Below are 21,780 nucleotides of genomic sequence, written 5' to 3' on the forward strand. Positions count from 1 at the left end.
CTTTAATCCTTATTGGCATTTGTGGTAACAGAGCTCAAAACACAAACCTCCTGAAAAGGAGAGCTGGGTTGTGAAACAGATTCTGAGGAGATGTCAAGACAGAAATGAGAGATGCTTGTGCTAAGATGGCTGAGACACAAAGTTGAAAGCACTGAGAAATTCAGAAGGAAAAGACCTATCCTTTAAACTGTGATGAGGTGCCTGCTGTGTAGCAACTGATTAGACCTAAAAGCAACACAGGTCTTTCTGCAGTTACGTGAGGAAGTCATTCAGTGAATTATGGTTTGGTGGTGGTTGGTTGTGGGGTTTTTTGGGGGGGAAGCAGGATTGTTTTGGGGTTTTTTACGTTTATACGGCCATGAACTGGCCTTGTTGGCCAACTGAACTTGACTGGTCCTTCTCTCAGAGCGCAGCGGAAACCCCGTTCCGTAGGGACAGGAACACCGTTGGGAACACGGCTCTGCTTTGGAGAGGCGCTGCCCGTCCCTGCCGGCGCTTCTGGCTTTTGTCTACTAAGAACGGACCCGATTTATCGGTTGAGCTGTGACCGGCAGGCGGGAGGTTTTACGCATTCTTTTCCGTTTCCGACCGTTCCGGCCGCCACCCCGCTCCAGAGGGAGCCCGGCCAGACTTCTGCAAAACGGCAGCGGACCGGTCACAGTTCCCGGGTAACGGGAACTCCCGGCGGGGCAGCGCCACAGCCTCGCTACGAGCCCGACCCGAGGCCAAGCCCAAGCCGCGAGGAGGCGCCGGCGGACACTGCCGCACAACGGCCCCGCCGCCGCCCGCCTCTTGCGGCCGCTCCCGCCCGCGGCCGCCGCTGGCCAATCAGGGCGGGCGGTGCCCGTGCCGGTTAGCTGCCGGGGAAGTTTGAAATTGCAGCGGGCGGAGCCGCGCGGGTAGAATGGCGGAATCGGCGTTACCGGGGCGCGCTGAGGCGGAGGGGCCGCGGGGTGAAGGCCTGGCTCCGCTGCCGGCCGTGGGCAGCGCTGGCTCGCAGGAGCGCGCCGAGGAGGCGAAGCCAGGTAGGGGTTGCCTGTCCCGGGCGGCCGCCTCATGGGGAGGGGTGATGCGGAGCCACCTACGGCCCGGTTCTGCCGCTGCCCGCTTCCCCGCCTGCCCGGCCGGAGAGGCGTTGAGGGGCCAGCGCGGGGCCGTCCCGCCGCGGAAAGTCCGCTGGCACCATCCGCCCTGGTCTAGGGCAGTGCAGGCAGGGACGCGCGGTTTGCCCGGCCGGAGCCCGGCTCCAGCCCCCACGCTGGAGGCTGCGGGGCGAGGGGATGTGAGATCAGACCAGACCGCTCGGAGCGGCTCCGGCCGGGGCTCGAATACCTCCACGGACAGAGATAGCACGGCCTCTCTGGGCAGCCTGTACTGCTGCTTGGCCGCCCTTACGGGGAAAACGTTTCCTGTACCCACTCCGCCGCCGTGCAGGCGCCGGCGCGGAGGCTGCGGTGCCCGGGGCCGAACCGGTTCGTAAGGCTGCTGGCGCGCGGGGCTGGCACCGGGCTAGAAATCGTGCCCTGCGAGGGGACGTTGGGGTGTCTTTGGAAATAAACACAGTAAAGCAATTTATTTCTTTTCCCCTTTTGATTATGATCTTACCGTGTGTGTCTCGGGCGCATACGGCAGACGTCTAAATCTGCGTTCAGGAACATGTATGTGTTTGCGATACTGACAGAGGAAAAAATGTTTTCCTGGAAGTGACTCCCCTGCCCTCTGCCTTAGTAGCGCAATATTGGTGCTTTTAGTATCTACTGAGTGTCATTGCTCACTGCCAGGTCACTATTGATATGTGTTTATAGGCTTGCAGTTTATAAACAAAGAGCAAGCTAAATTAAATGGCTTATTCTGGGTATATGCTGTGCTTTGGAATTCATGGTATGCTTGTAAAGGGTACTGCTGTCATAGTTGCTGGATTTGATTATGGGTGTGTAGGAAAAAAAAATACCTTATTTACAGCATGCATATAACAGAACTATGGTTTTACAGGAATATTTTCAAATATTTCATAAATCATACTTGATGATTAAAATCACCTTTTCATTTTATTTATTTACATGATATTACAGTGGTTCTGCTACAAAGAAAAATTGTGTTGGTTAAGCACTTGTAATTGGCTCATACACTGGTGCTGACTTTAGTTTTGTTGATTGAGTTTGGCCCCAGATGTGTAAGAAAGTTAGCAAAGTTGAGGTCAAAACTGCTAGCTTTCTTGTGTTAGAAATAGAATGTGATTTTATTTTATTTTATTTTAGTTTTAGTAAAGGTCAGACTGGAGCCTAATGAAAATGCAGAGGCCTATGGATTATTAAAGAATTAGGTTAGGGACTATGAGGGTGTCTTGAACTGTTACATTAATGAAGAGGGGGTGAGGGAAGACCCAAATCAGCACCCTTGGTTTACTGCAGATGTCTCTAATATTTTCTGAACTTATGGAGGACCAGGCCTGTGAGGCACTCTAAACCCAACAGTGACTGAGTTTGTAGTGAAAACACAAGTGGAGGCACTTTTTTGAAGATTTCTAAAGGGCTGCTATCATTGCATCAAGCCCTTCAAAGTAAAGAATCAGCCAATGCCTATTTAAGTGGGCTAAAAATTACAACGCTGTGTTCCTTCTATGTAAATATGTTGCTTGGAATTTCCGTGGAGCCTTCAGGTGTGGAGACTTTGTTATTCGTTAGTTTATTAAAATACAAAAAGAATGTTTGTACCGAAGAACAGGGAAAGACATAAGAGAAGGAATGGGCAACTGTGAAAATGCATCTTTAGCTGAGACTAGTATCTGCAGTTTTATCATACTTCTTACTTATATTTTGCTCTTTGCTCACAGTAATTCTGTGCATTATTTTGTATCAGTTGTGTGCGAGATCAGCTGATTTTTATACATGTTCAAAAATCATTTGAATTATTGCTTGATATCACATCTGGGTGCTGCAGGCAGCATACTAACAAGGCATAATATGTATAGGAATGGGTCATATATTACTTAAAGCATTTTAGATCTTGCATATAGAACAAAGTAAATTGGCGTGTAACTGCAGCTGAGAGCAGGTGTCAACAAAGAGGAAGATCCTCTTTTGGCACAGGGTGAATAGTCTGAAGAAGAGAGCAAGCGACCAAGTTAGTCACTTGACCAAGCATAATTTAAGATGTGTTGTAGAAAGCAGGTTCATGATAGATCTTGGTCTGAAGAGGAATTCTTTGGGAATAGAGGAGTGAATGATGATTGAATTGAACTGACAGTTTGTGGGGTTTGCTTTGTTCCTACTCCTCTCCCCAGATCTGCTCCAGGAAGATGATGATTCCTGTAGTGATTATGGCAGTCGTGACAAACCAGGGACTGCTTTAGGAAGGATTGTGCCAGATGGGAATGTCCTTTTTCCAGATATTTTTCACACCGATCACCTTTTGTTTTATGAGCGATTTAAAGCTTACCAGGATTACATTTTGGGTAAGTAATTTCTTAGTAGAAAAGGAACATGTAGTCAGGATTCTTGTAGTGTCTGCTTAAATGATCCAGTTTAAATGGAGTCAATTTCATGTTAAACTGTGAGATGCTCTTAATAATGAGGACTAGAAAAGATGTTGTGTACTGCAATCACTTATGCTGTAACCTCAGCTGCTCTAGCTGGTGGACCAGGAGGAAATGGTTTTAATAAAAGTAAATAGAATCTGAATGATTGAAAGGAAAAGGTGCTAATATCAGATTCTGTGCGTTGTTTTAACTGATATTGCCAGAACTTTTTTGTGTGTAGTAAGACTGTTTAAGATAAGGCACAGATTAGCTGTTTAATCCTGCTGGCACTGAAATCTTCAGTACCTGGAAGGCTGAATACTGGATCTCTTCTTCCAGGGAAGCATAAAACAGATGACACTTCAGCTGTCTAAGTACTGAGAGAGACAGCAAAAATCTGGCAGTTATGAGCAAAAGAGAATTAAATCCAACGTTAGGTGTGGTAGAGGAACATTTCAACTGTGGTGACTTCCATTTTCCAATGATCTGGAGGACTTTTCTTTCTTCTCTTGCATAAATGCACGGTCTTCAATTTCTTTTTAGCTGACTGCAAAGCTTCTGAGGTGAAAGAATTCACAGCTGAGTACCTGGAGAAGGTCCTTGAACCATCTGGATGGCAGGCAGTTTGGCGCACTAATGTGTTTGAGGTCCTTGTTGAGGTAAATGGAATGCAGTTGTTCAGGCATTTGTCTCCAATTTATATTATTTAAATCTGTAACAGGTCATTTACCTATGAAGTTTATGAGCTGGTAGAAGATAGTAAAGTTTTAATTTCTAGTCATCACTGGCAATTAGAGCAATAGGCATTTCTTTCAAAGGAAGCCTTGTTCTGAAACAATGTGTGTCTTGTGCACTGGTGTACTTGCTCCAGAGCTGGCTGTTGTAATACAGTCTTTTCAAATATCAGGCTCTGATCATTTGTCAGTGTTTTTAATCAATAAAAGTCTTCCTTCTAACCCACTTTGCTACTGTGGGCGCTCTTCTGCATTGCATACTCCTGTCACAGACACATTGAGTACTGCTGCTTTGGGATATTCCTCTTCTAGGTCTCACAATGTCCAACTTATACATCTTTGTGAAAACCTTGGATGTCCACACTTAGAGTTCCACTACATATTTGAAAAGGGCAAAACTTTATACCCTCTCAGCGTTTCCGACCAGTTAGTAACAAAATGGTTTTCAGTGGCCCAGACTGCCTCTTTGGATTGTTTGTGTCTTGTGGGCACTTTGAAAAATGAGCCCCAAAGGAGTCCCTGAGGACTGTAAGGTATTGATTTGTCTGAGTCTGAGGATACTGCTTTTGCCTGTTTCTTAAAAAAACAAAAGACCAGAACAGGGAAGCAACTTACTGGCTGGAGTGTTATGAGGGATTTGAACAAAGTTTTGATGTGGAAAAGGCTCTATATGTGTGGTTCTGAGAAGCTTAATTCTGGGGTTTTTACTTCAGCTGAATGGATTGCCTTCACTGTACTATGCAATGTGCATTGGTTTGTGTGGGTCAACTGGTACTTGCAGTATGGCCTGCTGGTTTACACATTTCATGTTAGCCTTCCTCAGCCATATCTAAGGCTCTGCTTAGAGAAATCATAAGAACTATTTGTTCCAACAGGTTGTTGATGTGGAGTACTCGGCTCTGAAAGCAGTTGTGCAACTCAGTGAGCCTTTCCTGTGTGAGTCCCAGGTTAGCACCTTTACCTTGGAGTGCATGCAGGAACTCTTGGAGCTGAAGGAGCGTCAGATACCACTGCAGGAGCTGTGGGTTGTGTATGACGAGTCGGGAGAGTTTGATCAAACAGCACTAGCTGTAGAGCATGTCAGGTAAGAAAATGCTCAAGGTTTAATTTTTGTCTTGAACAATTGCACTCTGGTAGCACCCAAAGGGTGGTGCCCCAAGTTCTTGTGGTCATGCTGGCAGCTCCACAAGCCTTTCCAAAGTAAATCTGATTACTGAGGAGACTGGTCACAAAGAAAACCTGTGGTATCCTCTGCAGCTACAAGTAATCACACAATCACAAGGTATGTTTATCTGCAGCTTACTGTCTGCTTTCTGTGCCAAAAGGTGTTTGTGTGGGTCTGTGTTGCTTTCCCTCTCTTCTCCATCCCATGTTTCCTTAGGCTGTATCATTTTGCTGGCTCTAGTGCAGTCTTCCTTTCTTCTCTGTGACATTTTGGTGGAATTTTTCCTTTTTCCCCTCATTCTTCTGTTTTTCTGCATTTTTGCCTTCTCCCCTAAATTTGCTGTTTCTTCTTCAGGAGTCTGTTCACATCTTACTACTACTTCCTTTTTCTTTATCCTCTCTCCATGTCTCTTTTCCATTTCCTTTGCTTTCATGTACTACATGCTGTTTGAAAGCTGTCTACAAATAGGCGGTAGGACTAGATGAAAAGTGAAAATAGGAGGAATGACCTTCCCATCTAGAGAATGGCTGTATTTATGAAGTGGTGGGTGCAGGAGGAAAAGAGGAGGAAACACTCATACTGTTGAGCATTGCTCAGTAGTAGAGATCTAAGCTTGAACGATGGAGGTGACAGATTCGTTATGGAAAAGAAAGCTTAGCTGAAGGATGCCTGACCAAAACCAAACAACTGAAAAGTCTCAGGATCTTGGGTGTAAGTCTTGTTTTCAAATCCAACTATTAGCTGCAGTGGGACTCAGGCTGTTACGAACTTTGAACTTAAAAAAATAAAATTCTTTATGCAGTTGAACAACAGACAAGAAAGATAACTTCTGCGTATACTAAATAGTTTACAAGATAGTAACATGGAATTGGAGAGAGGTGGTGCTTTGAGATGAATTCTCAAATTGATTACATTTGTGTTTCCAGTGCTGTTGTCTCTGCTCAGATAAATGTGGCCTCCTTTGTGTGTTTAAATGCTTGCTTTGCTTCCAAAGGTTCTTCTACCAGTGCATTTGGAGGACCTGGGACGAGGAGGAGGAGGATGATTTTGATTACTTTGTGCGATGTGTTGAGCCTCGACTGAGATTGTAAGTGCAACACCTTTGATATTATCAGGGTGCAGACACAGGAAAGGGTTATGTGAGAATAGTGACAGACAAATAGATTTCAAAGAAAACTGTTCACTAGTAAATCAAAGGAAGTTTGTTCTGGCAGCATTCACTGTCTGATGCTCAAAATTTTGTAAGGACAGACAGGGCAACTGAGGTTGCCACTTGATTTCTGAACCCTCAGTTTTTCCCTCTAATCCTTGACCTTCCATCAGATGGCGCTCCAAATCCAGCTATAGCCTTCTTCAAATAGCAGGTGTAGGAATTGCAATCCTAATTAAAGTTACTATGGGATGCTCTGATACCTCTGGGCATAGAATAAGAATCAGAATGGAACTGAATGTAAACAAAAACTTGTAAATTGGTCATGCTGAAGGAAGAATGTGGGTATTTCTTTCCCTAGTGGGATTAGTTTGCATTAAGTTTTCTGAAGGAAGGTGGATTTAAATGCTGTCCTGCCATATGAAACTGAAGCGTTGCGCAAGGACACAATGTGGTTATATTTTTGAGGATGCTAAATAACCAAAGCACACGATAAAATTTACCTGGAATGAATAATAGAAAAGTGTTTTTTGCTGTAGGTTTTCCTCTGGGAGTTGATGCAGTATCTGTTCGTTATGTCTTTCATGAGAGTTACTTTTCAATTCCTTTTCTTTATTTGCTATAACTTAGCATCATGAGTGTCTGGAATTTTCTGTGTCATTCAGATCCAGGTTTGATACTGCTATGATGCTGGGGAACTACATCAGTGAATATTTATAACGTACCCTGTGAAGCTATTTAGAATACAGTATTACATGGGCTAGAATACAGCATATAGCATGTATTTTACAAAGAAAATTAGTATCACTACCCACACTATAAAGGAGGCTGTGAGCCTCTTGTTCAAATAGGACACAATGTGACATTTGAGGACTCTGATATGCCTGTATTTTCATGCAAATAAGGAGGAAGTGTTATATATGGAAACTGTACGTGTTTCCCAAGTGTATGTACTTGTAGGCTCCGGAGAATGGCTCTTCTGTTGAGTTTTTGGAGCCTTACTGAGATTTTGCATGGAATGAAACTAGAACACAACGATGTGCCATGGGATAATGTTTTTATTATTTTTTTTTAACACTGTGCATGGCCTTACAGCCATTTTAGCAAGAATCCAAAATACTTAAACAATGTCTTCAAGCAGAAAAGTAAATGTTATCCTTTCTTATTCTCCCATACCATGCTTGATACAAAGCCTGTCCTCTAAGCTACACTGATGTAGGCGCTATCCACTGTTGTGATCTAAGCACAGATGTGTCAGCTCAGAAAAAACATTAATCTTCAATGCATGGAAACATATGATGCTTTAAACTTTCCAGGTCTCTTCTGTGCACTGTTTTAATGAGAACAGACAGTATCTTTATAGGTTGTACTAGTCTTCTGAGGCAAATAAAGCTGTATGAACTGTTTAACTAAAGCTTGAAAAAACAAGTTAGGTTTATGCATTTTCATAGTGATCAGCTCTAAAATGTAGAGTATACATTTCGGGGCCAAATTACATCCAACCTTCAGTTTCCTTCAAATATTTTATATTGCTATAAATTCTTCTGCTGTTAATCATGCTGCATTGACTTACTCTGTTGCCTCTGATAACCCCATTGCCAAAATTTTGTGAGGTTTTTAGGGTTTCTGTACACCCTGTTTATCAGAACTGCATAGACAGTGACTGCTCTGACGACAGATATTTTTGCTCTTTGCAGCATGCTTTAAGTGCACCTTTTAAAGAACTTCTGAAAGTTGAGGGAACATCTTTGCCCTTATTTCATGTAGCCTCTTGAATAGAGCTATTTATACTGTGTTCCACTGGTTCCCTACAAAAATGGTGCGAGATAATTAAATCTTGTTTTATTTGTATCATTAATTGCTGTCCAGCTTTTTTGTAGTGACCATGATTGGTCTTACATGATTGGCCCTGGAGTGCTTGGCACCGTCTAGCTGGCAGATGTCCTCATCTTTCTGACTTTGGCAATGCAACTGGCATTTTCTGGCCTGCAATTTAATTTGTAGAGGATACTCTTGGGATGGTGAAAAAGTTACTATGCAATGCTTTCACATCTTCATCTGGTGCTGATAATGATTCTTTCTTATTTATGCTGTGGTTTTGTCCAGGCAGTTTTTCAGATCGTTGCTAATAGACACTTCACATTATAGGATTTTCTTTTCTTTTTCAGACAGAATTTCTCTTCTTTTTCAGACAGGATTTTCTCAGTTTTTCTAATAAATACATAAAAATAGGCTAATTTTTATATCTAATTACCATCTAAATTCTTACCAGTTTTTATAGCTGTGCTTATGCCTTTGTTTTAGAATGAGTTTCTGATAATTGTGTATAACCTTTCAAGGTGGATGGGCAACTATTTAGAAAGTAATATGTTTGTGTCTCTTCAGATTTTTAGTTTTGCTGCTTTCAAAAAAATCGAGCAGTGTTAATATAGACTGCAGAAAATCTTGACTGAAGTACCGATGCAGAACTCCTCAGGTTCTGCTGGGGTTTGTATTTGATCTTTCAAAATTGTAAATGGGAAAGACACTGACCTCTTGCTCTGAATTGCAGGCATTATGACATCCTTGAACACCGTGTGCCTTCTGGGCTTGTAGCTGATTACCAGAACTTGTTGTCTCAATGTGAAGAGCTTTACAGGAAGTTTTTGAATGTGAGGAACAGCATACCAAGCAGTGATTCAGACTCAGAAGTAGAAAATGTCTCCATGGTGGAAGGACTGAAATTGTATGAGAAAATAGAACACTTAAAACAAAAACTAAAACTAATTGAGAATCCTCTGCTGAGGTACTTGGTGGGTTTGTGCAAGGAGGAGGGCCATATGTGAAACTACGCATGGACGTTCTTTACTGAAGAAAGAACTGATGACTTTGTTGCCCTTGTTTTAGGTATGTGTTTGGTTACCAAAAATACAGTGGTCTCCAAGCTAAAGGACAGAGACCAAAGGGTACCAAGATCACTCACGTCGTATCCTCAAGCTTGATGGCAAGTCTGCTGCAGTCATTGATAAGGGACAAACTTTGCCCTGAATCTTGTGGTGAAGAGCTAGAAATACAGGTACAGTAACAGGAATTGTCTGTCTACTAATACTTTTTTCTCCTCAAGAAACACCGTGGAAGACCTAAGTTAATTTATCATGTGCAAAATGCTACATTTGCAGAGTGTTATTTTTTGTCAGTCTAAAAAAAGCACTGTAATTTAAACAATAGTAGGTAAGACTGGATGATATAAATAATTTAATTCATTCGTGTCTGCTGAGTAATCCATACAAGCAGTTTCCTTCCTGTGTGTAGGAAATAATGAGATAAACTTTCCGTAACAATTCTATAATGAAACGTGGTAAAGTACTTATATTTAGTTTTGAAGTACCTGTGTCTTTTGATGCTACTGATAATGATCTAGAGTTTGAAGAAGGAAATGTCATTCTGTTATTTTAGTTCTGTGTAGGAGATATATTTATTTTGGAGCAGTTATGTTTAGTTTTAGTGAATTCAGACAAGGCTTACCACTTCAGCAGTTAAGAACAGTCTGGATTCCTTGAGCTCAAATGAAATTGCTTGCTGTATTCTGATCAAGTTCATGAATTACAGATGGGCAAAATGGAGCCACAGGGGAAGGTCCTGGATTAACTTTTGGGCTATAAATCAGATTTTCTGACTTGGCAATTGAAAAACGCTCTCACTATGCTTACCCTTGAATTTGATGGGAAGCAATAAATGTGCAATTTCTCTCTACTATTTGTTATCCTTCAATACAGAATCCCACAGTAATATTTGTGAAGGATATCAGCCTGCCTTCTTTGGGCAAGTAAAAGGACCATGTGGACCCCACATTTGCCACTGTAATATCTGAACTCTATCTTGGGGTGACTTGCACCAGGAGCAAAGGGTGCTCAGGTCAGTGTTCAGACCAGCTCAAATCTAGTTGCCGAGTTGTTTGTAGTTTTTATTTTCTTTACCTTCTGTCATCTATTTCTTCAGTAAATCATGGCAAGTCACTTCAGGCACAATTCAAATGTTGGCCTGTAACCAAGGCCATATTGAGGTTTGCTTTCTGGTGCATATGCTCTTCAATCTGTCTCTCTGCCCCAGTTTTCTCATGGGGGAATGGACATGACATAAACATCAAAGGAATGTTTTAAGGCTGTTTTTGTCCAGTGTGTGCTACGATTCTTGAATTCAAAGTAGAAATTACGTATTACAAGTGCCATTAAGAAGGGTTTCTTTTAAGCAGAAGCATCACCATTTAATTGAAAAGCAAGCTTTAAGGGCATAAACGCATCCATTTTTATAGCATTCTTCAGGAGCTGATTTTATTGTTTGTCTTTTACAGTTTCACAATGATCCACTGGCAGCTGTAAATGCCTGTTATGAAGGAGACACAGTCATCATCTGTCCTGGTCATTATGTTGTAGATGGCGTGTTCTGCATTGCTGATTCAGTTGAACTAGAAGGTAGAAGGTTTGCTAGCATAAAGGTCCTTAAAACAAAGTAATCTGAGTGTCTTAAACTAGCTCTGCGTAAGGATTTACTTTTTGTGGAGTTTGGCAGGAGCATTTGCTTTTTTTCTTCAGTGTTCCTGCTTCTGCAAATAAACTGCAGATTTTACTGATAAATGGTAAATTCATCATTTCTGCTATTTGTCTGGATAAATCCTGGTTATCTATATAACAGAGAGGATTCAACAGAAACATGAGGGACTTGTTAATTTTTTTTTTTTTTAAATCTAGGAAGCACAAAAGTCATTCTGAGAGGTTTCAGTTTTTAGAACCATTAACTTAAGAGTACTTGAGAGTTGTCCTTATTCTTCTTTACATGTCTTAATCTGTTTCAGAGGTATACTGTGAGAGTCATTGCCAGTACGGCACTGGTGAATACAGATTGAAAGAACCAAGTGCTGTTAGAACTTAGTTTATAGCACTTATTGCATGTCAGTGAAGGGGGGGGGTGCTGCCAACGTGAATCTGCATTATGGGAAGGGCATGGGTAGAGGATGGAGCTGTTGATTTAATATGTGTATTTATTCTGCAGAAACAGTCACAGCATATGTGGATTCGATTTTTCTTGCAAAATGTTTGTTTGAAATTCTTCTGCCTTGTCTAGGATACGTTGCTATCTCTTCCTCCTAATTCTTCATTTCTCAGTGTAATTCCTCTGCTTTAGGCATGCACACTCTGTTGCAATGTAATAGTTTGTACATCACTGGGGCATGTGCAGCTGTTCAGATGCTTATTTAGCTGCACTTTTATCTTGTCAAAGCTTCTTAATGGGAAAAAGGCTGGGAGTTTAATTTCCTGCTGTTCTGGACATTATTTTTCTTGCCCTTCTCTAGTGTTAGTTTCTCACCTTTCCCTTGTGTATGTTTGATTTATATAGATATACATGCTGATAGGTGATGCACCTGCAGGATAAAGGACCTCAATAAAGTGCTTTACTTATCTGCAAAAATAGCATTGTTCTAAAATTCTATAGGGTGGTATTTATGACGATTGCTTTCCTAGTTTTGAGGAAACAGTAATACAAATGGTGAAACAGCACACATATTAAAGAATGAGCTGCTCTATTTTAAGGACCAAGGCATATGAATATCTATCTTTAGTACTAACCACTCTGAATAATAAATACGTGTCAGGGTATTTAATCCTCTTATATGGACTCATATTAGAGAAGTTCTTATAGTAATGGTAACAGCCAAAAACATTTGAAGTAGGAGTATCAAGAAAAATTTTACTGGCACTAATCTGAGCGGATGGACATTTTGGTGTCTTTCTTGGGGTGAAGGGGTGACTCACCAAAGATATAGTGACACTTTGCTTAGTAGAGCTTTTATTTTTTTCTAGCCACTGTGCAAGTCAGTACTATGGTTGAAAGTATGAGGATTAGTAAGTTGGGGATAAATAAAAGCTTAAAAGAAATAAATATGGTTAAAGCAGTAGCAGCTGCAGGAAATCATGGTAAGGATAACTTTAACACTTGACAAAAATGTGTAGTAAAGGCACCTAAGAACTTCCCTTCTGCTTGTACAGCAGTTGTTCAAGCTGGATGGAAACCTGTAGCGTCAGCCCATCTAGTTCCTGTGATCAGTGTTACTGGATGGCAGTTGCCTTTAGCTCCTGTGGAGTCACTTAGCTTACAGGCAGAGCTTATAGCATGACCATGTCGTGTATTAAACACCACTTGACAGCAGGTGAATCCTTCCTTCTGTATTACTTGTCTTGTCACCTGATTCCTCCTTTTTAGTAGGGCTGCAGCTTCAGAGGTGAGTGTAGATCAAGCTAAAGGCACGGTTAGAAAAATTGCAGGTAGTCTTCAGGACAATTATTCCTAAAATTCTTGCCTTGGATAATAACCTCTTTCTCTAGTGAAGTTAAACTAGATCTGCCATTTGCTGTCTTGTGGTGCTCTCTTTTTACATACTGGAAGTAAACTGCCCCATGCCACCTCCTCCCCAGGGGTAACCATAAATCAGTAGCAGTGGGAAGAGATTTCTAGATAGTATAGTATCAATCGCTTAACTTTGCATTAAATCTGCTGTCTTTAAACTTTCTGGCAACTCTTGTTCAATGTCCTCTTTTTTTTAACCTTTCTACTTTCACATTACAGTATTTATTTATGCACTCGGCTAAAAGCTAGCCTCCTGCTCAGGCACTTCTTATCTGAGTTTGTGTGTGCCTTCAGAAAATGATAGGACTCGTGCTGCTTCAATAGACGTTGCATTATTGCTTTCCTTGTCATGATTCTTGTCAGTGACAAGCAATAAAAGCTTTACATGCTCATAAATTTCCCTGTAAGTGGTTGAATGCTGACAGCTGTGGATGGCTTAGTAAATCAATGTTGGCATACGCTTGTGAAAGTTTCTTTTTAATCTGGAAGCTCGTGTAACACAGGAACATTAAATTTTGACCCAAGTTTCATTTAAATTGGGAAGTTGAGTGAAGCTTACCAACAACATCAAGTCCTGTGCACTTGCTTCCTTGTATTGTGGTGGTGACTGCTTTTTCCTCCATGCTCTTTGGAACTTCTGCCTGCTCTAGGGAACTTCTGTACTTTGAAAGCATACTGCAGGTGCCTGTGTGCCCTTGGTTACCACATCTCCCTGCTCTGTTGTAACTTTTGGGTGTGAGAACTTTGGCCTTGGCAAATGTGAGCTCAGTTATCCTTTTGTTCAACTTTTCGTTTTATTGTGTGTCATTCAAGTAACATATCTTTTGAGTTTGGTTTTGAGTGCTAGTACCTTGGTATAGAGGGGATGTAAGGTGTAGCCTGGCAACTTGGTGGAAAATCCTATTCATGATATTAGACCTCAGGTTTTAAACCTCCTTATTTAATTTAAATGTCTGTTATGTGCTGAGCATCTGACTGTGACCGGTTATTCACCAAACTTGCATCTTTCACCTCTGCTTTAAGGCTATGGCCTGCCAGATGATATTGTGATAGAAAAACGAGGGAAAGGAGACAACTTTGTTGACTGTACAGGAGCCAATATAAGGATCTCCAGTTTGAAGTTAGTGCAACACGATGCTGTGGAGGGGATTTTAAGTAAGTATAAAAGCATCTTGACCTTTTTGTTACTATTAGAATTAAACCTGGCACCCAGTGTTAGTTTACTAGTTTTAACAAAATACTGTAAAGAGGAGCCCTGCAGGTATAAATATCAAGGCTTCCCCTTTTTTTTTTTTTAACTTGCTTATAATGTGGACATCAAAATAACTTCTACTCTTTGTGTTTTCAAGCTATCTTGGCTATCGTGTTTTATTCTTATACTTGGATAAGATCATTTGACTTGATCATTTTTATGATGTTAAGGCAACATTACTCGAACATCTGCACAGCCTATGTCAGGCTGCCTGGAAAAGGAAATAATTCCTCTTTCCACAAAAGAACCTCCACGGTGATATTCAGCTGCAACTGAACCCAGCCAGCTCTCCATTGAGGAATGGCACGGGCTGTAGAAGTAGGGTAGAACTTTGTTGATAGCACATTCAAACTGAGGCTCAAATAATCCTAAATTGTATCCAATGAGCTTACTGGCCCTGGCTTTCTGTCTTTGCAGAAGGTGCTAATTAATACTTTGCCTCAACAGACATTTGGTTTTAAACATGTAAAAATGTTTATTAATACCTGTATACATGTATTTGATATGTTATTAATTCAAAAGTCTCTTAGGAATTTAATGAAAAGAATAGTTGCTGTCACTTTCAAAAAATAAAAAAAGCCAAAAAACCTCTAAGACAAATCTTTGAGTAGTGCCCCCTTGCAGCAGTGTTCCTGCTTATACTCGAAAAATAGCATGTGTTTGAACCATGCACAAGCAAAGCAGTAAAATCAACTTGTAGAGGATAAAATTAAAACAGTAATTTTATCACACTGCAAAAATGTTATAAGCCCATCTATCTGTAGGAGAGCTTTGCCTTTGTATAAGTGGTTCATTTAACAATATTTGTTCTCTGTGTATGTAGATGTCCATCATGGGAAAACCACCTTGGAGAATTGTGTGTTACAATGTGAAACTACAGGCATAACAGTACGAACATCAGCTGAGCTAGTAATGAAACACTCAGATCTGTATGGTGCCAAGGTACAAACAAACTCTTAAGTCTGGCTTATTTTGCTAAATTAAAATAAAGGTTTCTGCTTAGAGGTAATAACGGTCACTAAGGGGGTGACTTCTGTTGCTCATGAGAGAACCTTTACAAATTCATTTTGGACAGTTACATGTTACTGAGCTAAAAAGATTTGTCCCAGGGGTTTGTAGCCTCCAATAGTATCTAGTGAAGTGTCTCATGCTGATTTGTGTGCAATGATATGAAAATAATGTAGTAACAGGGGGCATCTGTGGAATAATCATTGCTGTATTGCTGGACTGATTCATGTCCTGCAATACGTTTAAAGTGATTTTGTTTTCTCTGATCATAAATAATTTTCTCATTAAACCTTGCATTTTTTTCTGCAAATGAAATGCCCTTTTTGAATGCCTTGTCCATTGATTCTTACAGAAGGATGATGAACACAGATTTGAACTCTGATTAGGACATGTCAAAGAATGATGGGGCTTTGGGCGTTGGGGTGGATCACTAAAGAAGAAGAAAGTAATGCAAGGCTTTACAATTACTCTTTACCAGAGCTTTTATGGACTGCTGGCAATAATATTATCCATGGGGCCTCAACCTTGAGTATTGCTGCTTAAGTTGGTTAACAAAGCCGTGAAGCTGAAGTGGTACAATAATTTTGTGTTGTGCAAACTGGTAGATGAACACAAAGATCTGCAATGGACTTGTCAAGTTAAGTTGGAAATGTGTCCGAACAGTTTGTGAACTGCTATCAATTTTATCTTGTAGGGTGCTGGTGTGGAAATATATCCAGGTAGTACGTGCACCCTGTTAGACAATGGCATACACCACTGCAAAGAGGGAATACTTATAAAGGTCAGTTCAAGGCAGAATGTACTTGTTTTTCAAAAACTTATAGCTGCTGGAATTAATGCAAATAACTTGCATTTAGATTGGCTTATAACCTTATTGCCTTATGGTAGAACTCTTCTATGTCACATATGATGATGCTAATAATGGTACTTGTTTTCCTTGGGTTGGTCCACCAAAGCAGTATATTTGTTTTGTTTCCTATCTGCCAGAAAGAAAATACCTTTTGCAATGTCACTTGTATAGGCATATAATAAAATTCTAGCCAATGTATAGAACTCATTCTACCTAAAACTGAATATTTTGCATCCCTTTAGCTGGACATAACACGTTGGGCTTCTGTTTCTTTGATCTAGAACTTCTTAGATGAACATTACGACATTCCCAAGATCACCATGGTCAATAATGTGATCCATAATAATGAAGGATATGGTGTGGTTCTGGTTAGACCAACAATGCCCTCTGATGTAAAGGATGCTTCAGCAGACATAACAAAAGGTATTTTTGTCTTCCTAGAAGAAAGTCCTAGAACTCGTACATCTAGTATACCCAGGTTTTTGGATTGCATAACTCATAATCAAGTCTCTTAAATTTTTCTAATAATGCCTAGATTGATTTAGCCGAAATAAATTTTCGTAACTCTCAGAACACTGGAATTTCCTAAAGGGTGAACTTGCTGCAGAGAAATACTGTGATTGTCTGTGCTTCATGGTGTGCGTGTGCTTCCATCGTAAAGTCCTTACGTACCTGATCTGTGCTCCCTACTAAGCCTGTATGACTGGCCTCCTTGGGTCATACAGGAAAAAAGAGTGATCAATTCAATTCATAGTGATGTAAGGAGTGGGGTTAGCAAAACCTCCACCTTGGACTTCCGGAGGGCGGACTTTGGCCTGTTCAGAACACTGGTTGAGAGAGTCCCTTGAGAGATAGTCTTGAAGAGCAAAGGGGTCCAGGAAGGCTTGGATGCTCTTCAAGAGGGAAATCTTAAAGGCCCAGGAGCAGGCTGTCCCCAGGTGTCGCAAGATTAAAGGGCGGGGAAAATGGCCAGCCTGGATGAACAAGGAGCTTTTGATGGGACTTAGGAATAAAAGGAGGGTTTACCACCTTTGGAAGAAGGGACAGGCAACTCAGGAGGAGTACGGAGATCTCATTAGGTTATACAGAGAGAAAATTAGGAAGGCAAAAGCCCAGCTGGAGTTCAACTTGGCCACTAACATAAAGGACAACAAAAAAAGTTTTTATAAATACATCAACAAAAAGAGAGTCAGGGAGAATCTCCATCCCTTACTCGATGCAGGGGGGGAAGTTGCAACCAAGGACAAGGAGAAGGCTGAGATACTTCTTTGCCTCTGTCTTCAACAGTCAGACTAGCTATCCCCAGGGTTTTCAGCCTCCTGAGCTGGAAGATAAGGATGGAGAGCAGAACAACCCACCCATAATCCAGGAGGAAGTAGTTAGTGATCTGCTTCTGCACCTAGACACACATAAGTCTATGGGGCCGGATGGGATTCACCCAAGAGTACTCAGGGAGCTGGCGGGAGAGCTCACTAAGCCTCTCTCCATCATTTATCAACAATCCTGGTCAACAGGGGAGGTACCAGATGACTGGAGGGTGGCTAATGTGACGCCCATCTACAAGAAGGGTCGGAAGGAGGATCTGGGGAACTATAGGCCTGTCAGGCTGACCTTGGTACCAGGAGAGATCATGGAGAGGATCATCTTGAGTGCGCTCTCACGGCAAGTGCAGGGCAGCCAAGGGATCAGGGCCAGCCAGCGTGGGTTTAGGAAAGGGAGGTCCTGCTTAACCAACCTGATCTCTTTCTATGACCATGTGACCCCTGGGGTTCTGGACACGGGGAAGGCTGTGGACATTGTCTATCTGGACTTTGGTAAGGTCTTTGACACCGTCCCCCACAGCATTCTCCTGGAGAAGCTGGCGAATCACGGCATAGACAAATGTACCCGTTGCTGGGTTAAAAACTGGCTGGATGGCCGTGCCCAGGGAGTTGTGATTAATGGGGTGAAACTTTCTTGGCGGCCGGTCACCAGCGGTGTCCCTCAGGGCTCAGTTTTGGGGCCAGTTTTGTTTAATATCTTTATCGATGATCTGGACGAGGGGATTGAGTGCACCCTCAGTAAGTTTGCAGATGACACCAAGCTAGGTGGGAGAGTTGATCTGCTTGAGGGTAGGAAGGCTCTACAGAGGGACCTGGACAGGCTGGATCGATGGGCCAAGGCCAACTGTATGAGGTTTAATAAGGCCAAGTGCCGGGTCCTGCATTTTGGTCACAACAACCCCAAGCAACGCTACAGGCTTGGGGCAGAGTGGCTGGAAAGCTGCCCAGCAGAAAAGGACTTGGGCGTGCTGGTGGACGGCCAGCTTAACATGAGCCAGCAGTGTGCCCAGGTGACCAAGAAGGCCAACAGCATTCTGGCTCGTATCAGGAATAGCGTGGCCAGCAGGAGCAGGGAAGGGATCGTGCCTCTGTACTTGGCACTGGTGAGGCCTCACCTCGAGTACTGTGTTCAGTTCTGGGCCCCTCTGTACAAGAGGGACATTGAAGTGCTGGAGCGTGTCCAGAGGAGAGCTACCAGGCTGGTGAGGGGTCTGGAGACCAAGTCTTATGAGGAGAGGCTGAGGGAGCTGGGCGTGTTTAGTTAGGAGAAGAGGAGGCTGAGGGGAGACCTCATTGCCCTCTACATCTACCTGAAAGGAGGTTGGAGAGAGGTGGGTGTTGGCCTCTTCTCCCAGGTGAATAATGACAGGACCAGAGGAAATGGTCTGAAGTTGCAGCAGGGGAGGTTTAGATTAGAGATAAGGAAGAATTACTTTACTGAAAGAGTGGTCAGGCACTGGAACAGCCTGCCCAGGGAGGTGGTTGAGTCACCATCCCTGGAGGTGTTTAAGAAACGTGTAGATTTGGCACTTCAGGGCATGCTCTAGTGGCAGAGATTGTAGGGGTTTTTTTGTGTGTGTATGGTTGGACTGGATGATCTCATAGGTCCTTTCCAACCATGAAGATTCTATGATCAGCAAGAAAGCAGATATGGCTTCTCATACAGCTTTTCTGGTTGATGATAATTCTCTGCTCATTTTTTCTTTTGGGCATTAGAGCTGAGACATGCTCCCAGTACAGAATTTTTTTCTCTGCAGTAAATAAAATGTGACAACTGTATTTCTCACATTATGTCTTATTCAAGAAGAACAATTAGGAAGTTCAATGTGTGAACCCACTCTAGTGTTCTCTAATATCACTATCACTTGGCAACTTGAAGTCATCTCAAGAAGAAACCTTTTCCTTAAGCATCTTACAGTGTATTTGGAATACGTGGCTATTACTAAGTAGTTATCCAAAAAGTGAGTGGGATGAGCTGAAAATGTTAAGACTGAAGAAAATTTCATTTCAGGCATTTAAAATTATTTGGCTGCTTTGTGTGATTGTTGATGACATCCTTATTGTTTCCCAACTTAGGGTATATACAGCCTACCCGGGCAGGTGATGGGACAGCCTGTGCAGGGGGCTTCAGGCAAGAAGTACCTGAATGTGTAACTGATGAGTTGGACCTTTATGAGCAAGCTGGGATTTCTGAACAAACTGAAGGCAATTATGAAATTACAAATGAACTCGGAGCTACTTCTGCGAAAAAGAGCCAGATGCACAAGAAAAGACTGAGTGAACTGGGAATCACAGAAGCTGATGACAACTTAATGTCACAGGAAATGTTTGTTTCTATTGTGGGCAATCAGTTCAAATGGAATGGGAAAGGAAGCTTTGGTACCTTCCTTTTCTGACTGTCTTGACTCCTAATGGCATTGCAATAAGGCATTTGCACAAGCTGTTATTTTCACTGCTACTTTCACTGTTCCATTAGCCTTCCATAATCTTACTAAGATGTGACAAATATTTATTAATAGTATATATATATTGCATCTGGAAACTTTGCTTCCTTGCTGCAAGTATGGATAACATGCTGGAAAACAGAACTGTAGCATGGAGACTGCATGTATTCTGCTAATCCACATGCTGCTTCTTTGCTAGCTCTCTGATGAATTTTTTAAGTGTATTTATTTAACTTCTCATTGTAAAAAAAAAAAAAAAAAAAAAAAAAAAAAAAAAAAAAAAAAATTCTTCAAAGAAAGAAAATGGCAGATAGGGCTCTTCATGGAAAAGTGAACAACAAATGTGCAGCAATTAGTGGTATATCTTCCTCCATATTTATTTAAAGTGTCATTAGTCTGCATCTGACTCCTATAAAAGATTGTCATACTTCTTAATTTTTTACATTGAACAGAAGCTAGTCAAATGCTCTTCCTTAGGAATGTAGTGGTTGGCTGCCATTTTTCCTACTTGAAGCATTTTCTAGAAAACTTAGCATTTGGAAGGGTAGCATCATTCAGCTTTCTTTGTCTTTCTGTGCCCGGCTGTTTACTTCCAACAGCTACCAGTGCACATTTTCCTTAGGGAGGACAGCATCTAACCATGCTCTGTTAATCTGAAGAAAGAGAAATCAAAATAGATGTCTCTCTGCCAATGAGTGGTATTCATACTGTACCTTTCAGTGCATTATTCTAAAATTTTTAAAACTGTATGCCACTTGTAGCAGCTGCTTTGGAAATGAATGGAAAACTTTTAAGAATTACTTTCCACTGCAATCTTATCAGCCCACAGCTGTAGAACATTCATTAAAACAAAGGCACTTCAGTGGCTCACTGTTGCACATAATTAGTTTTTACTTGAGGGGAAAAATTGGAAGGACTGCCTGAATGACAACTCTTCCTACTCAGTGCCTCTCAGATTTTTAATTACAAACCTAGATGCCTTCTTCAAAATTTTGTACTGTCTTCAAGAGTTATAGGTCAGTTTTTGAACTGGTGTGTGAAATGTATGTAGGAAAATACTAACTCCTAAGTGATTCAGGATGTCCTATGAAACATTGACTTATTAAATTGAGATGACAATCAAAATTCACTTCTGTACGTGTTTTGTTTTAGTGTGAGCAGCTGATAGAAAGGAAAAGAGAAAGTTGTGATTTACAAGCATTTTTTTTCCATTATGTGAACCACAGAATTCATTGCAGCTTTCCTAGCCCACTGCTTCTGTTTTTGTTCTGCTCAGGACACTTGACTTCAGGACTAAACCTTGCGTTTTGATGAACAAAAATGCTATTGCAGTATCTCAGCATGCACAAACTCATAAATGCTTGCCACTTAGTGACTTTAAAGAAATACTTGAGTTAAGTGAAAGTGTAATGCTAAAACTGGCAGTAGTTTAGTATCTTAAGCTATTCATCAGGTCATGTGCCATGTCTCATGCTTTCATGTTAGACTTTGTTTCCCAAGTGTAATCCTTATTAAAGGTCTGGGGCTAAAACCTAATTTTGTGGTTCTTTCCTCTCATCTTTTTCAAAACCGTAGTTCTCCTGAGCAAGCTGCCTTCATGATGTGTAGGTAGCATCTTTCTCTTGCATTTCATTTTAAGCCTGGCTTATCTCTTGACAGCCTCCTATCTCCCTTTTTTAAAAAAAATCAGCTTTACATTTATGAAGATACCAATAAAAATATAGCTCTGCTTTCAATACCAGCACAGTTTTGCCTGTTCCTGTGCCAGATGCCAACAGTGATTCTATTGTGCAGGTTGTTAGTAGGTCAAGGAGCAAAATGTGAAAAGATGAGGCTGCTAGTACAACTTCCAGCCATTTCCTTTGTGCAGGAATTGTACGATAAAATTGTATTTAAGTTCTTGATGACATTTGAGCCTCAAGGGACTGAGGTTTGAATGGAGCCTTCTCATCTGAGT

The 21,780-nt window shown here is 41.5% G+C and overlaps 1 protein-coding gene across 1 annotated transcript; it reads left to right on the forward strand.

Moving 5' to 3' along the window:
- Window positions 1–898: 898 nt before the first annotated feature.
- SHCBP1 (SHC binding and spindle associated 1) lies at window positions 899–21,523 on the forward strand. Its single transcript, XM_054199455.1, has 13 exons — window positions 899–1,025; window positions 3,284–3,454; window positions 4,061–4,176; window positions 5,127–5,335; window positions 6,411–6,503; window positions 9,118–9,351; window positions 9,453–9,621; window positions 10,897–11,017; window positions 13,971–14,102; window positions 15,023–15,141; window positions 15,902–15,988; window positions 16,339–16,480; window positions 19,456–21,523. Exons 1-13 carry the CDS (start codon window positions 905–907, stop codon window positions 19,773–19,775), a joined length of 2,034 nt encoding a protein of 677 aa, XP_054055430.1. The 5' UTR covers window positions 899–904; the 3' UTR covers window positions 19,776–21,523.
- Window positions 21,524–21,780: the final 257 nt, after the last annotated feature.

Source organism: Rissa tridactyla, chromosome 4 (assembly GCF_028500815.1).
Source record: "Rissa tridactyla isolate bRisTri1 chromosome 4, bRisTri1.patW.cur.20221130, whole genome shotgun sequence".
NCBI lineage: Eukaryota > Metazoa > Chordata > Aves > Charadriiformes > Laridae > Rissa > Rissa tridactyla.